Source organism: Nannospalax galili, unplaced genomic scaffold, assembly GCF_000622305.1.
Source record: "Nannospalax galili isolate Female #2095 unplaced genomic scaffold, S.galili_v1.0 scaffold191, whole genome shotgun sequence".
In the NCBI taxonomy this organism is placed as follows: Eukaryota; Metazoa; Chordata; class Mammalia; order Rodentia; family Spalacidae; genus Nannospalax; species Nannospalax galili.
Window position 1 is genome coordinate 4,924,154 of NW_008331484.1, and position 11,683 is coordinate 4,935,836.

At 46.8% G+C, this 11,683-nt stretch overlaps 1 protein-coding gene across 1 annotated transcript; it reads left to right on the forward strand.

Moving 5' to 3' along the window:
- The first annotated feature begins 5,978 nt into the window (after window positions 1–5,978).
- Dusp6 (dual specificity phosphatase 6) lies at window positions 5,979–10,265 on the forward strand. The gene is made up of 3 exons (XM_008824049.3): window positions 5,979–6,813; window positions 7,322–7,759; window positions 8,782–10,265. The coding sequence occupies exons 1-3, from the start codon at window positions 6,414–6,416 to the stop codon at window positions 9,087–9,089; spliced, it is 1,146 nt and encodes a 381-aa protein (XP_008822271.1). The 5' UTR covers window positions 5,979–6,413; the 3' UTR covers window positions 9,090–10,265.
- The last annotated feature ends 1,418 nt before the right edge of the window (window positions 10,266–11,683 follow it).

Below are 11,683 nucleotides of genomic sequence, written 5' to 3' on the forward strand. Positions count from 1 at the left end.
TATATACTATACATATAATATATATTTCCATATATATATATATATATATATGGAAGGAATCAGCAAATGCTTTCTTAATGGAACAAAAACATCTGAACTAGGAAATTAGCAATATCTTTAAATGAATTTACTTGCTAGATAAAGTCTCCATGGGATCCTGAATGTTAATCAACTGATTCAATAATCAGGTGATGGGAAATGGAAGTACAAGAAAGCTGACCATGGCTGCTAGTCTTAAAAGCTTAGCATGTTGGATAAGGCCTTAATTTCAGCACATTGCAGTTCACTTTTTCTTCAGGTCCTATCATTCTGGTGAGGTTCAAAGGCACTATCCCATTTATAGGAAAGCTCTGCCCCTTCCCCCCTTTATGTGTTATGGAAAAGTGACTTTGGCATTGCCACTTCTTCCCCGTGGTTTAACTCAGCTTGCCTTTCTGCCCACCCTGCATATTCATGGAAATCACTAACCTGCAATCAGGCTCTATACCATCTCACCCCAAGTCTGGCTTTGTGGACATCCATATGAGAAGCAGTCTGATGGGAAACCAAGACCTGCAGGTCAGAGTAGCAGCCCTAATGGAATTAGAATTGGGGGCTAACTGGAACTCTCTATGCACAGGCAATTGTGCACATGACCAGTATTTCTTATTGTCAGTCCTTTAGCCCTCTTGATTCTTCTGATCTGGCTGTTCAGACATAACTTACTGTCTTTTCAGGGCCCTGTCAGGACACTTCAGGATGAATCTTGTGCACTTTCATACACGTTTGTTATAAATCAGATGATTTCAAATTGTACTCTTCAAATAGAGCTAGATTCTGTTCTGAGGTTTAGCTGCTCCAAAAGCCTCTGTCATTTTGAAGTCCTCCCTGGGGCTTCAAATTTTGAATACATTATATGCCTATATTTTAAGTCAGTAGTTTCAAAACACCCTCTTGTTTGTTGAAAATCTGCTTAACTGTTGTCACATGATGTGTTAATAAATATCATTGTATTAAGAGAGATTATGCCAAGATTAAAGGTCATGCTAACTCATGTGGGTCCTAAGGTTCTGAGGCTTCTTGGAGGAAAATTCCTGCAAAGTTGCACTGCTTCTCCAAGAGCCTAAAGCAAATTTATAACTAAGACTTACTAGCAACTTTTTAAAAGCTTTCCAGGGTGCAACAACCCAAGGAATTCAGCAGCAGGTGCTCAGTGTCTGCTCACACAAAAACTGGATCTCTGAAAGTACGTGTCCTAGTTTTATTTCTGTGGTTGTGATAAAATACCCTGACAAAAAGTAACTTAGAGGTGAAACGGGCTTATATCAGCCCACAAGTCCAGGTATAGTCCATCATTGTGAGGAAGTCAAGGCAAGAACTTCAGACAACTAGTCACATCACATCCACAGGCAAGAGCAGAGGGAAACGAATGCACACACGCTCGCTTGCTTATGCTCAGCCTCATTTCTCCACTCTTACATAGTTCAGGATCCCCTGCATAGGGAATGGTGCTGCCCACGGAAGGCTGGGTCTTCATATCAGTTTACTTAAGACAATCCCTCACACATATTCCCACAGGCCAACTCAGTGGAGGCAATCTCTCATTGAGACCCTCTTCCCAGATGATGCTAGGCTTGACAATTAAAGCTAACCATCACAGTGCATCTCTGCTTAGGAGAGTGGGTTAGAGATGACTTTCAGTGTTCTTCTATTTTTTAAAATAGTTTCCTGTGGTTGGGATATAGTTCTATGGTAGACCTCTTGCAGAGCATGTTTGAGACCCTGAGTTCAACCCCCAGCACCACAGTTAATAAATAAACAGCCTGTACATGTAAATGATACCCTAAGAAAGGAACTGAAGCCGTCAATATTATGGCTTCATGGCTAAAACCCTTGTCTTGGGAGAGAGCTCTTCTTAGGAGCTTGGGAAGACAGAAGGACCTAGACAAGGTTGTTTAAGGCAGGATGATCTGCAGCAGCAAGTTAGCTTAATTCAAGAATGAAACAGTGATTTTTCTTAAAATCATATTTTGCTAGGCCTGGGGGGTTGCAAGTCTGTTATCTTAGACTCTGATAACTGAGGAAAGAGAATTGTAAGTTTAAGACCTGCCTGGGCTATAGGGTGAATTCGTTTAGCCTAGGTAACTTAGCAAGACTCTTTCAAGCTAAAAAAAAAAAAAAAATGAAAAAAGGACTAAGGAATAGTTTCCCAGCCAGCATTCAATCTCTAGTAACACAAGGAAAGAAAAGTCATATTTAGGGTATCCACCTTTGTGCTCTATACTTTTGGGGTGTCATCTTGGTTGTCTCCATTAAGGTAAATATGCATACTCCCAACTTGATATATTTCTGGATCCTTTTCCTTGCTTAAGTTTTCTTCAATGCACTTTGGCTTTCTAGCATATACTTATTTTATTTCTTATAGAAATAAGAAGTCCTTATGGAAATATAAGCTCAAGGGCAGCTTATTCTTTTTATTTCTTTTATTTGTGTGTGTGTGTGTGTGTGTGTGTGTTCACATACATTTATGTGTATGCAGGTGCTTGTATGTATGAAGTCACTCACATGTCTCTGAGTCCTCAGGATTGCCATCTACCTTACTTTTTGAGACAGGATCTCTCACTGGCCTAGAACTCCTCAAAGTAGGTTAGGCTGGCTGGCTCCTGGGATCTCTCTACTGCCCTCCTGGTATTACAAGTGTGTAACACCGTGCCTGTTTTTTGTTTGTTTTGTTGTTACCAGAGGTTCTGGGGATCGAACTCAGGTCCTCATACTTGTAAGGCAAGCAAGCACTTTACCAACTGAGGTATCTCCCTAGATCTTCTTCTCTATCTTATTCACTCAACTTTCCTGGATCCTGAGTGAGTGAATAAATGAAGTGAAACTCAGAAGGGTTCAGTAGTCACTGAGTAGTTGTCTGACTGTTGGTAAATGACAGGGGGGTAAGATTTGAAGGCAAGCTCATGTTCCCACATAAATTAACTGTAATTGTGAAGATTAGAACCTAGGATAATATTCTCTAAGGAATAAAGAACATAGTTCTAGTGAATGGTTGACTAATGAAGAAAGCTACTAATTTCTAAAAGGATCAGTCTTCACATCCTCCGACATATGTGGGGTGCATACCACAAAATGTGTGAGGTGGAAAAGTCTAGTGGTCAAAATTCAAAATGTACAACTTAAAAAATCTTTCCCATCTTAGTAGGAAATAGCACCTAACAACCTCTCTGCCTGGTTGGTAATATTCAAGGGTCCAGCCTCAAGTCCAGAGCCCATTCTTTGCTACTGTATGGTCTCAGGCAAATTCCTTAAGCTCTGCTCTAATTTGCATAGGTTTTCTGAAGACTGGCCAAAATTATTCAGGTAGACAACAGAAACAAAGCTATGCCCACCCTGTAGTAACTGTCCAGTGCATACTACTTCGACGGTATCGGTTTGGTGCAGTTGAAGAACAAAATAAGAAGTTGGAAATGTAACAGGATTCAGTCTGTTGCTGTGTGTTTTTGAGCCTAGGCTAAGGACAAACTGGGGTGAATTAAACAGGTTTGGGCAGTCCCTGGGGGGGGGGGGGGGGGGGGTGGCTGTGAGAGGGACCTGGCAGGCTATTATGCTGGTTTCAAGGGGAGTCTTTGGGACGGAAAGAAACGTCCCAAAGGGCTCAAGCCATTTTGCCAGTTAGCTAAGAACACAACTAATAGCACACCATTAGCACACACTCCATTGTACCGATTTAATAGCAGAGACCGTATAAAGTAAAAGAGAATGGCAAGGAGAGTGTAACTGAGCACAGTTAATATAAAAAAGGTCGCATTTTTTGAAGGAAGTGGGGATAACTCAAACTCAGAACCACAGTTAAAACTTTATGTTCAGATCTGCACGTTTGCCAAGTCTTTGCGACCAGCCTCCAAAATCTATATTCCTACTCAGGTGACTTTAAAATTTGGCAAAGAGAATCGCAACCACCTTTCCATTTCTGTTGGAGGTGCTGGGTTGAAAGGCTCCCTCCTCCCGTTTCCGCTGCTGGGGATCCCACTTCTCTCCTCCCTAAGACTGAACTGTCTCAGGGTTGGAAAGTCTGTAACAGATGGGGAAGGATCCGGGGGCGTCAGCTACAGCGCAGGCCTCCCCCAGCTGGAATTGGAAGCTATCCAGAAAAATATGGGCGTTTGTTCCAAGCGCTGCCCAAAAAAGGCGCGGAGAGAGAATGGCGACAACCCCCCATTTTTCACCGAAACTCTCCTCCAAAGGCCGCCTGGCTGCTGGAGGGCTCCAAAATTGGAAATTTGGGTCTCGAAGCCGCCTTATTCAGCCCACATTTTCCAAACCCTGGAACAGGCGGGTAACTAAACACGCAAACTGCATCGGAGGGCGAGGGCGGTGCGGGACGCAGGGTAGGAGGAGGCTGATGACCTCGGGCGCCCTCGGCTGCCCTCGGGGGGCGCCGGCCCTGGGAGGACGACTGCCCGGGCTTCCGCCTCCGGCCCCGGCGGGACAGCGCGGCTCTGTCTTTCCGCCGGGCAGGGAGGGCAGGCGGAATCTGGACCCGCGCCTTCCGCCCGCCGCTCACAGGTGGTTTTCCGCTCGGGAGGAGCGGCCTCGGCACTTTTTGGTAACAATAGAGCTGCGCGCCCGAGCGCTGAGAACGCGCCTCCTGCCCCCGCCGCCCCGCCTCCATCCGGCTTCCGAGTTTCCTGCGGGCGGTGCAGGGCAGCGGAGGCGGTCCCTGGTTCCCGGGCGTCTAGGGGTCCACACACCCTCCCCTCGCCTTCTACCTGCTCCAGGTCTCTCCCCAGGAGACAATTCCCCGCTTAGCCCACGCGGGTCCGCAGGGTCCCCTCATTCCCCGGGCAGTGGTGCGGTGGCCCAGAGCAGGGCGCACAAGGCGGACAGTGGCGCGGGCAGGAGGTGGGGGACGGCAGGGAGGCGGCCTTCTAACCACCCTCGCTGTGCAAGTAGCCGCTCGCCGCCAGCCTGAGTCCCCGCAGCATGCGGGTCTTCTGGGAGGACTTCCCCACGCCTAGCTGTTGCGAGGATGTTGCTGGGACTGGCACCTAGCCTTGGCTGCCGCTTCAGATTGGCTCCTCTTAGGACCCAAACTTCTTGCCCAGAAATCATTAAGAACGACTCCCCCTAGGTGGCCCCGGGTGGGGAAGTGGATCTCCCGAACAATGGCTCAGAATGCCCCACGCCACCAGAACTGAGTGTTCAACTATCCGACGAGCTTTGTTGTTTGTTTTTTTTCTCTGCACGCCCCATCACTTTAAAAAAGTTGGGGAAAACAGAAAGGGCTGGGGGGCGCTTGCTTCTGGTTTTCTGGATAACCAGTCGTTTATTTGTTTGATTGCTCTAAACTGTCTCAACAAAGCCCTAGTTTGTTTGGAAAGATGTTGGATTAGCATTTAACACATCGTCGGTCACTAAAGCCCCAGCAGTTCACCAGCCCCAACAGGCTCGGCTAAAAGAACATCACAGCAAAGAGAAATGGGCTTTTAAAAGCCAAACAAATGCCACACACGACTTAAAGGAGGACCCGGGAGGAAGGGGGGCATGGCGGACTTGGGTACTGAGGCGTATGAAGGGAATCAAGAAAAAAAAGCCCAAGTTTTCCCAAAGCGATCTTGAGAGCGCAAGCGTCGCGAAAAAGAGCTTTTGTGCGTGCTAATTGCACCGTTGGTGCGCTAGAGTTGGACGCGAAGTGTCAACTCTCAACAGAAGGAAACACGAGACAACTGAAGTGCCCTGGTTTATGTGCCCTGCTCCTCCTCCACCGCCTCCTCTTCTTTCTCCTTCCTCCCGCCGAGCCCGCAGTTGCAGCTTGTTTGCACTGGGGCTTATCCGGAGCGGAAATTCCTTTCCGTTTTTGTGAATGACAAACTCATTAACAATTCATCAACACAACCTGTTCCAGCCGGCCCGTCCCCACGGCAACAGCCCCTTCCGCAGAACGCTCATTGGCTGGCGGAGAGAATGTATCCATTGAGACGCTCGCTGTTTGTATCCATTGAGCTGGCTCGCGCAGGGGGTGTGCAAGCGCCGAGTCCTAGGACTGCGAGCCAGCCCAGTCTGGAATAATCCCTGGAGAAAGACGGGGCTGGAGCTGAGGTGCAGCTTCAGAGGGAGGGATTAGGCGCCGCTAGACTTTTTTTCTTTTTCCGCCTTCCTCCCCTCTCAGTGGCACGGAGTCCGAATTAATTGGATTTCATTCACTGGGGAGGAACAAAACTGGGCAGCTTCATTCAGACCTTCATTGGCTCCGACAGCGGTCGGGTGCAGAGGGACCCCGGCTAGCCTTTGGTCTTCGCCCTCCTCAACCGCTAGCCTCGGCTTGGGAAAGGCGAGGAGGAATCGAAGCCCGCTCCGACCCCGCGCTCGGCCTATGCCTGCCCCGCGGGGCGTCTGCTAGGCAGCCCGCCTAATCCCGCAGCTCGACCCCCATGATAGATAAGCTCAGACCCGTGCCCTTTGCGTCGGAAATGGCGATCAGCAAGACCGTGGCGTGGCTCAACGAGCAACTGGAGCTGGGCAACGAGCGGCTGCTGCTGATGGACTGCCGGCCGCAGGAGCTGTATGAGTCCTCACACATCGAATCGGCCATCAACGTGGCCATCCCCGGCATCATGCTGCGGCGTCTGCAGAAGGGCAACTTGCCGGTGCGCGCCTTATTCACGCGCTGCGAGGACCGGGACCGCTTTACCAGGCGCTGCGGCACTGACACGGTAGTGCTGTACGATGAGAACAGCAGCGACTGGAACGAGAACACCGGTGGAGAGTCGGTCCTCGGGCTGCTGCTCAAGAAACTCAAGGACGAGGGCTGCCGGGCCTTCTACCTGGAAGGTAAGCTGTGAGCCCCGGGGTGCAGGGCGCGGGGCTAGCGGGTGCGGGCTGGGGAAGCCTCCGGGGAGGTAGCGGCTGCGATCCGCTCCGGGCCGGTGTGGTATCATCCCGGTCATCGGCCTTCAAGGTTTCTTTTAAGCAGTTCTGCATTTTCTTTCCGGCACCTCTACCCCCCCGCCCCCAATCTGTGGTTCGACTTCAAGTTAAGAGTCGGGGGACTGGAGATGTGATTGGGGCGCAGGTTGACATCTCCTAGCCCCCTGGAATATTCAGAAAAGTTGCCATTTTGTGCATTTCCGGATTCAAAAGAATAAAGTGTTCCCTGGGGGAAGCAGCCGGTTTGTTCTCTCCCTAAAGGTGCACACTTCTGTGTGTTTCTCTAATATCTGACTCTACAGGGGGCTCATAGGGCGCCCATCGTGTTTCTTGCACCCAGCTGCGATTCTCACAAGCTGTGAAAATTACTATGGCATCTCGGGTTACAAGATTGCTTTTCTCGTTCTGGCAGGTGGCTTCAGTAAGTTCCAGGCCGAGTTCGCCCTGCACTGTGAGACCAATCTAGACGGCTCCTGTAGCAGCAGCTCTCCGCCGTTGCCAGTGCTGGGGCTCGGAGGCCTGCGGATCAGCTCTGACTCTTCCTCGGACATTGAGTCTGACCTTGACCGAGACCCCAATAGTGCTACAGACTCGGATGGCAGCCCTTTGTCCAACAGCCAGCCTTCCTTCCCCGTGGAGATTTTGCCGTTCCTTTACCTGGGCTGTGCCAAGGACTCTACCAACTTGGACGTGTTGGAGGAGTTCGGCATCAAGTACATCTTGAATGTCACCCCTAATTTGCCCAATCTCTTTGAGAACGCAGGAGAGTTCAAATACAAGCAAATCCCTATCTCGGATCACTGGAGCCAAAACCTGTCCCAGTTTTTCCCTGAGGCCATTTCTTTCATAGGTGAGACTAATTAACAGTCTTTGCTTTGACTTTTACATGTGAAGTTGACAGTCATTCACAGAGTTTAAGATGTTAATGGTCTTCCTCATGCTCATTTGTCAGGATTGCGGGTCTCTAATGTTCCTAGAGTGTCCTTCATTCTGGTTTTTCTCGTTGAGGGGAAGAGTGCCCTTTGACATTAGCAGACCCCAGGACTATTTGAAAGATTTTCTTGAACCTTTGAATTCATACATTTGAAAAAGGGACAGTAACAGCCGATTTTTCCCAGCCTCTGGACAGAGAAGTGGGAGAGGCGAGAGCTAAATAGAAGGACTAGAGGAGAATTCTAGTGTTGCTTTATCATTTTAAAAAGGCCTAGGAGTTATTTTAGGACCCCCAAGTTAGTTGTTGGAAAGTGGTTTGAATGCTAAATGGTACCCAGTTGAATGATACTGCAATACTGGTAATGGTAACACTGATACTGGGTAACCTGATCCCAGCAGGAAGAGCTGTGGGCTGGAAGCCTGAGAGAAGTGAATCTCCAGGCATTGTAGTGCATTTCCTATTACAAAGGAACTCATTTTCAGGCCATGTAGACATCCTGTCCCTCCTAATGGGCGGTCCCCAGTGACTTCCCTCTCTCTTTTAAAATGCCTGAATACCTCCATTGTTAGCTGCACCACAGTTGGAGAATAATTTAATAGACCCTTGCAGTCTGCTTGTCTGTATAAAAGGCATTCGGGACCATATTGCAGGCTTTCTGGTATTCACATGCTGAGGCAAAGAATGTACACATTAAGGAGTTTTTTGTTGGTAGAAACTTACATCACAAAAGCTTCCTTTTCAGGAAATATCTGAAATATGTAATTGTGCTCAGTCTACATGTTTATCATAGTTATATATTTTCTGCTGCCTTCAGGGCCCAGCTTCCACACACGGTTGTTTTAAATCTTTTTTTTTTTTTTTTCTAGATTTCAGATTGATCATTCACAAAGGGTGTTTTTAAGTCTAGTGAAATCTTGCCTTTCTTTTTGTGTTCACAGATGAAGCCCGGGGCAAAAATTGTGGTGTCTTAGTGCATTGCTTGGCAGGCATCAGCCGCTCAGTCACTGTGACCGTGGCATACCTTATGCAGAAGCTCAATCTGTCCATGAATGATGCTTATGACATTGTCAAGATGAAGAAATCCAACATCTCCCCCAACTTCAACTTCATGGGCCAGCTGCTTGACTTCGAGAGGACGCTGGGACTCAGCAGCCCCTGCGATAACCGAGTTCCAGCACAACAGCTCTACTTTACCACCCCCTCCAACCAGAATGTCTACCAGGTGGACTCCCTGCAATCCACGTGAAGGGCGCCCACCTCTCTTTGCTGAGAGTGTTCCATTCCTTCAGCAGTTTCTCTTGGGCAGCTTTGGCCAGGCTGCTTTCTTTGTGTGTGGCCCCAGGTGTCAAAATGTCACCAGCTGTCTGTATTAGACAAGGTTACCAAGTGCGAAATTGGTTATTCCAGAGGGAGAGATTTGCTCCATTCATCCTCTTTGGAGAGACAGGACATGCTGTCTAGATACAGGCAGTCGGTTTGCTCTCCACTCCAGCCTATCCAAGCAGGGACTGGACTTCCAGAAATAAAGGATAGGCCCAAGTGGTATAGGATGTAAGGGCATGTGTTCTTTAGGGCCTCATGGCTGTTTCCTTTTGCATCTGGAACTAACTATATTGTCTTCAGTGAAGACTGATTTAACTTTGCATATAGTGGAGCCAAAGAGATTTCAGCTCTGTATTTGTGGTATCAGTTTGGAAAACAAAGCAAAACTATTTGATACCCTATTTGATTATTGTAAATATTTGATCTTAAATCACTTGGCAGTGTTTGTTTGGCTTGTGTTTGTTTTGAATCTTTGATGGTTTTAAAAGAAATCCAAAGGGAGAAAGAGCAGTACGCCTCTTCTTTAAACAAAGTATGGAAAATGTGCTCTTTTTCTAATCCAAAGGGTGTATTTGCAGCATGCTTGACTTTATTGTACCAATTCTGATGACATTTTCATGGACATTATCACTAAGACTTTGTTATGGTGCAGTCTTCAGTCTTTACACATTATCTTTCTTGTGATTTTTTTTTTTCCCCCTCAATGTAGTTTTTGAGTATGCCTTACCTTTGTAAATATTTGGCTAATGTTATCTCAAAGGGGGGTATCTTGGAAAGACACCAAAATCCTGGACTCACTTTTTTTTTTTTTTAAAACTTCAGCTGTGCTAAACAGTATATTACCTCTGTACAAATTCTTCAGGGAGTGTCACCTCAAATGCAATACTTTGGGTTGGTTTCTTTCCTTTTAAAAATTATGTAAAACTGGAAGTGTGTGTGTGAGCATGGGTACCCATTTGATAGATGGGATGCAATGGATTGTGAAGAAGGGAGAGTTAATGTTGCTCCACGATGTCTGTGATGTAAAGTTTTGAGCTGGAATTTATTATAAGAATGTAAAACCTTAAATTATTAATAAATAACTATTTTGGCTATCAAATGTGTATTTTTTTAGTACCGTCTCAGTTGTATATTAAGTAACTCATTTAAGAAGTGGAGACTGGCAGCTCCCCTGGTAAGAATACCAGGGGCAAAGTTCTTACTAGAATATTTTTCAGATGTAGTTTATGATGTTCATTTTGCTTCAAATCAAGAAAATATAGGATAGTCTGACTGCATCCTGTGCATAGACTATGTTTTATGACATAGCTCAGGCTGAATTAAGAGTTTACTCTCACCCTCCCTGGGAAAATGAAGTCTCCGTGTATTCCTTGCTGAAGTGTAAGATTAGGCTCTTCATGAATTGCCAGATAATAACAACTGCAGGTTAACCGGTCCTCCAGGATCTTCTGCTCTTTAAGATATGTCAAGGGGGGGAAGGGATAATCTTCCCCCCAGGCTGTTCCAGTCCAATTGCAAGTTCTCCTAGTTAGAATACATCTTTTCCCCATGCATGTGCATGCTTTTGAGTGGCGTGTCAGCTTTCTCATGAGCTTGAATATGGCTTTAGGATTTGTACATTCAGTTGAGAAGAAACATGCCTTTTCCCTATTCTAGTCTCCTTTTGTAGTTAGCAGTTACTAGAATGTGGGCCAGGACCCTCTGCTGAACCTCAGGTAGAGGCTTAGTATCCTATCATTTTTCCAGAGACCTTTGTGTACAAAAGTACACAGGCCAAAGGCAAAGCCAGGTGTGTGTAGAGACTCAAAAGTGCTAGGACTTTTGGGATCTTTGCACCTGAGCTCAATCCCTTTTTCACTGAAGTGACATGGGAGAGGACAAATGGGCTGTTTGGTAGTCTACATGTAGGTAGCAAGTGACCTTCATTCTACAGTAACTGTGACAACCTGTATGGGAGCGATTTTTGAGCAACTAAGTACAAAAAACAAACTGCAGAAAAATGCCCAAGTCAGGTAGGTTCTTATTTGGGTGTTTCAGGTCATTAGGAACACAGCAGAAACGGACTGCAGTTCAACTTGGCTTCTGCTAATCCACTTCTGAAGAGGTTCCGCTCCTGGCATTCCCTAAACTGCCTGTTCAAAGTAGGGATTTGCAAGCAGCGTTAGCAATTTCCTGTCCAGCTGCAGCTCAAGTAGCTGAGTGCTTTTATCCCTACTTTTTTTCTCTGATTTCTTTTCTCTCTCTCCCCCCCACCCCACTTTAAAAAAAAAAAAAAAAAAAAAAAAAAAAAAAAAAAAAAAAAGGGCTCCGTATAATTTTAGTGCATTTCCTCTGCGTGGATTATCATCCCTTTCCCTCCCAGGACCTGCATACACAGTTCCTACTGCTGGGCTCAGGCGGACAGCTGGGCTCCCCAGCACTTCCTCCCGTTTCACTGTGGGTTGGTTGTTTGTCAGTCCACTTCTGAAATTAATAATGTTTTCTGGCCCAGTGCCACAAGCCATTACCACAAAGGGG

Coding starts and splice junctions, on each gene's coding strand:
- Dusp6 (XM_008824049.3), top strand. CDS start 6,414: ATGATAGATAAGCTCAGACCCGTGCCCTTTGCGTCGGAAATGGCGATC. Junction 6,814..7,321: donor CCGGGCCTTCTACCTGGAAG/GTAAGCTGTGAG, acceptor TCGTTCTGGCAG/GTGGCTTCAGTAAGTTCCAG. Junction 7,760..8,781: donor TGAGGCCATTTCTTTCATAG/GTGAGACTAATT, acceptor TTGTGTTCACAG/ATGAAGCCCGGGGCAAAAAT.